The 3850-nt window shown below is 54.9% G+C and overlaps 1 protein-coding gene across 1 annotated transcript in view; it reads left to right on the top strand.

Annotated features, from left to right (window-relative positions):
• Nucleotides 1-3111: 3111 nt before the first annotated feature.
• The window catches only part of CALHM2 (calcium homeostasis modulator 2), a 1060-nt gene continuing 321 nt past the window's right edge, over nucleotides 3112-3850 (top strand). Inside the window, exons 1-2 of the mRNA XM_008949385.1 lie at nucleotides 3112-3654; nucleotides 3738-3849. Coding sequence (XP_008947633.1) covers nucleotides 3112-3654; nucleotides 3738-3849 — 655 coding nt within the window. The remainder of the gene's footprint in view (nucleotides 3655-3737; nucleotide 3850) is intronic.

The following is a 3850-nucleotide window of genomic DNA, read 5'->3' as shown; positions in this document are numbered from 1 at the left end:
CCCGACGGTGGCTTCCTGCTTATCCTAAAAACTCAGCCAGGTTGGCATCTTCGCTGCCGGCTCACTCGGCAGAAAAGCAGCATGCAATGCCCCCATGCAGAAAAGCAGCGCTTTCTGCCCCTTCACATGGGACCGACAGCTTCTCCCGCACTGCCACTGCCTGCTTGGGGTGGCGCCAGGCTCCTGCACAGCCCAGATACCCTCGGTTGAGCTGGGTCCCACCGGCGTTGACTGCATCCCCTGGGAACCACAGGGGCTGCACCCACCCACCACACAGAGCATTTCCCTTTGCCCCCCCCCCGCAATGCACCCCATCGCTCCCGTCCTGCAGGCAAGCCCCAGGCTGTCCATGCCAGCTTCGCACAGCTGCATCGAGCCTCTGCAAACGGCCGACGTGCTTTTTCCAGTGACTCATTCTCAGCCTTTCCTTTCTCTCTCTTTTTTTTTTTTTAAAGGCACAACCTCAGCTTTGCACCCAGCAGAAGCCACACGCCTGCTCTTCGCCCCACCCAAAGACAGGGGTTGAGAACAACCTCCAACCTCCTTCCTCCTCCCAAAACCTGACAGCCGAGGACACATTGCAGACTGAAAAAAGAAGCCGCCAAACTTCTAAGACTGCTTTCCTGAGCTTTCACTTTGCCCATCAGGCTGGCCTAATCCACACCCCCACTTCTGCACCACCCCATGCCCTGCTGGGACCCCCCCACAGCCAGAGCCCGAGCAAAAAGCCTGCGAGGAGCTGAGAAGGCTCCAGAACTAGTTTCAACAACTTTTCAAGTAAGTAACTTCTTTTTTCTTGCTTTCGTGCATGTTTAGGGGACAGACTTTAACAGACTGCTAAAAAATGATCTGCTGCAAATAACTTTTCCCCTGTCCTCCTACCCACCTTTCCCTCTCCCAGGCAGGAACCATAACCACCAAGGAGAGGAAGGGTAACCCCTCCCCAAAACTTCCCTTTGCCAGCTCTTCTTATTTTCGTTTTGCCCGTTTTCAGGCACTGTCAGGAAGGTCGCAGGGCCTTGTTTATCAGGGCTATTTGCTGGTAACTCTAATAACAGGGTTTTGAGCCCCATGCACTAGAACAAGCCTGCAGGTTTAGGGTATGGCTGCAGGCGTGGTGTACCACAAAGCATGGCAGCCAGAGAGTGAGGCCTGGCTCCCCATCACGTGATGATAGTTTTTGGCTGGTCTGTCTCCTTTGCTAAGGGAGTTTTGCATATGGAAAACTGGGAAGATGCAGGAAGACATTAAGGGCTGGTTGTGTTTGAACTCACCAGTATCACAGCATGACTTTGAAGGGATTGGCGTGGGTTAGGCACAGCAGGGAACCAAGGCCTTATTTCTGCCCCTGTTCCCTTCCACTGCTCCACAGAGGAAGGGAGTAACACAGGATTTGGTGGGGCAGCAGATGAACCAAAACACAGTAGTGATTTAAAGCACAGTGCATGAACCAGCCTTTTATAAGAGACCAGAAGGATTAAGGTGCCTCTGTCTTCTCTGCATGAATGTCCCTGCAGCAGGGGTTGGGGTGGGGAAGCCTTGCTCCATGCACACTGGCGAGGACATCCCACATCAGGGCGGGCTTTGGGGCGTTCCTGCTGTGCATCAGGGCTCCCTGAGAGCCCCGGATGTGCACCAGTGCTGCCGGCACTGTGCAAGCTCCCAGAGACAGTTTATTTGGTCCCTGGGTCCTTCCTGTCTCCAGCAAACACCAGTGACAGCAGTTCCCCTAAGGCCAGCGGGTTTCGTCACATGGGTGAGGGTTCCCAGAGCTAGCAATGTGCTTGGGGCTTCCTGAGATGAAACCCTGTGGGGATGCAATGCAGATGGAAAGGCAACTAAGAAACTAATTAAATGCAGCTTGCAAGTGGCATGGGAGAATGGGCATTACTGCAGAGAGCGTGGATACACTCCCAGTTATTTCCCTGTCCTTTAAAAAAAAAATCAGGGCACATGCTTTACTCTTCTTGGTACCAAGTGCCTGCAGTCCACACAACCCAGCCCTGTTGGTGGTATGGGCATCCCAGTATAACCAGTGTTGTACTGGGAGGAGGGGCTTATGGAAACTGCACAGGTGAAGGGTGGTGAAGTGCATCTCTGGCACTGAGGCATACAGGTCAAGGGGCTCAATTTCAGTCTAGCAGTTAGACGCTGAGCCAGGACAGTGGGCCAGGACAGGGAGCACAGTTATGTCAACCAACAGTGGGCGAGAAGGAGATCATCCTGCCACACCTAATCAGAGAAAAAAACTCTTACATAATTGCTGACCGAGCTCTACCAGCATTTGGTGTTTGTATCCTGGGTCATCAAGGTAAGTTCTGCTTTCCCAGAAAGTAACTTCTTCTCCTGGCAGCAACAGCCCCTGAGCATCCCTTCTTCCCTGTCAGCAGGGGCTGCTACTGTCTGGTCCTCCCATTGTGCATCTCCCTGCCCCCAAACCTGCTGGGCCATCTCACAGCACCTCTTGCTGCCTCCCTGGCATACCTTTGCCTCTTAGTAAATATTACCTCATCAGGTCTAAAGAGGGAGGTAAAAGCCACACACAGCACCTTCAAGGCAGCGTGGCACCAGCATGCACGTGCTGCATGTGCCTGGGCTAGCATGAGTCAGTGGCAGGCTTGGGGACACATCCTAGTGCCAGTGCTCTGGTCCAGTTTTCCCAGTAACACAGCGTCCTCCTTCGTTTTAGGCTTGGGAGATCATCGGGTCTCTGGCAGTGACACTGACATCAGTCACCTCTGCGGGAGGTGACTAAAACCAAAGAGAAGGAAGGACAATGAACATGCAAATGACAGGGGCAGAAAGAGCTGTTCTGTTGGTCATCTTCACGGTAGAGACGCTTCTGGAGAGCTTAGTGGGAAACTGAATCAACTGAGGTTTCACACATTGCTTAGGCTGAACCCCTTTTCAGACCTTTTTGTAGCTCCAGAGGCTGGGACGTCGGGCAGGAAGAAGGGACGGCAGTGAAGGTGTCGTGCTCCTGGAGCAGCTCCCTGCACGTCAGCTGGTCCAAGGCCTTTTCACCCCTCATTGGCGTGTCCGTGGGTGCTGGGAGGTGGGCCAGCACGGCCCCCCGCTGCAGTACTCACCTCTTCTCACCCCCACGACGAGATGGCCGCCCTCATCGCCGAGAACTTCCGCTTCCTCTCCTTGTTCTTCAAGAGCAAAGATGTGATGATCTTCAATGGTTTGGTGGCCCTGGGCACGGTGGGGAGCGAAGAGCTCTTCTCAGTCGTTGCCTTCAACTGCCCCTGCTCCCCTGCACGCAACTACATCTATGGGCTGGCCGCCATTGGTGTCCCAGCCCTGGCCCTCTTCCTCATCGGCGTCATCTGGAACAACCACACCTGGAACCTGGTGGCCGAGTGCCACAAGCGTGGCATCAAGAATTTCTCTGCTGCCGCCACCTTCCTCCTGTTTGGCTCCATCATGGGCCGGGCGGCCGTGGCGCCTGTCACCTGGTCAGTCATCTCGCTGCTGCGCGGGGAGGCTTACATCTGTGCCCTCAGTGAGTTTGTCAAGCCGTCCTCCCTGGACAAGTTCCCAGCCGAGTATGGGGCTGAGGTGCTGGCCAGGTTCCCCTGTAAAGACATGCCAGCAAACCTCACCAAGTTCAGGGATGAGGTGACACGGAGGCTGAGATACGAGTCCCAGGTAGGCCCACTGGGGACAAAGCCGCATGGAGGGGGTGAGAATACCTTGCCATGTCCTAACACAGCCTCTCTCTTCTCTCTCAGCTCTTTGGCTGGCTGCTCATCGGCATCGTGGCGGTCCTGGTTTTCCTCACCAAGTGCCTGAAGCACTGCTGCTCGCCGCTGAGCTACCGGCAGGAGGCTTACTGGGCCCAATA

Source organism: Merops nubicus, unplaced genomic scaffold (genome assembly GCF_000691845.1).
Source record: "Merops nubicus isolate BGI_N331 unplaced genomic scaffold, ASM69184v1 scaffold26020, whole genome shotgun sequence".
Taxonomy (NCBI): domain Eukaryota; kingdom Metazoa; phylum Chordata; class Aves; order Coraciiformes; family Meropidae; genus Merops; species Merops nubicus.
Note: the sequence above shows the minus strand (reverse complement) of the source record. Positions and strands in the feature narration are given on the sequence as shown.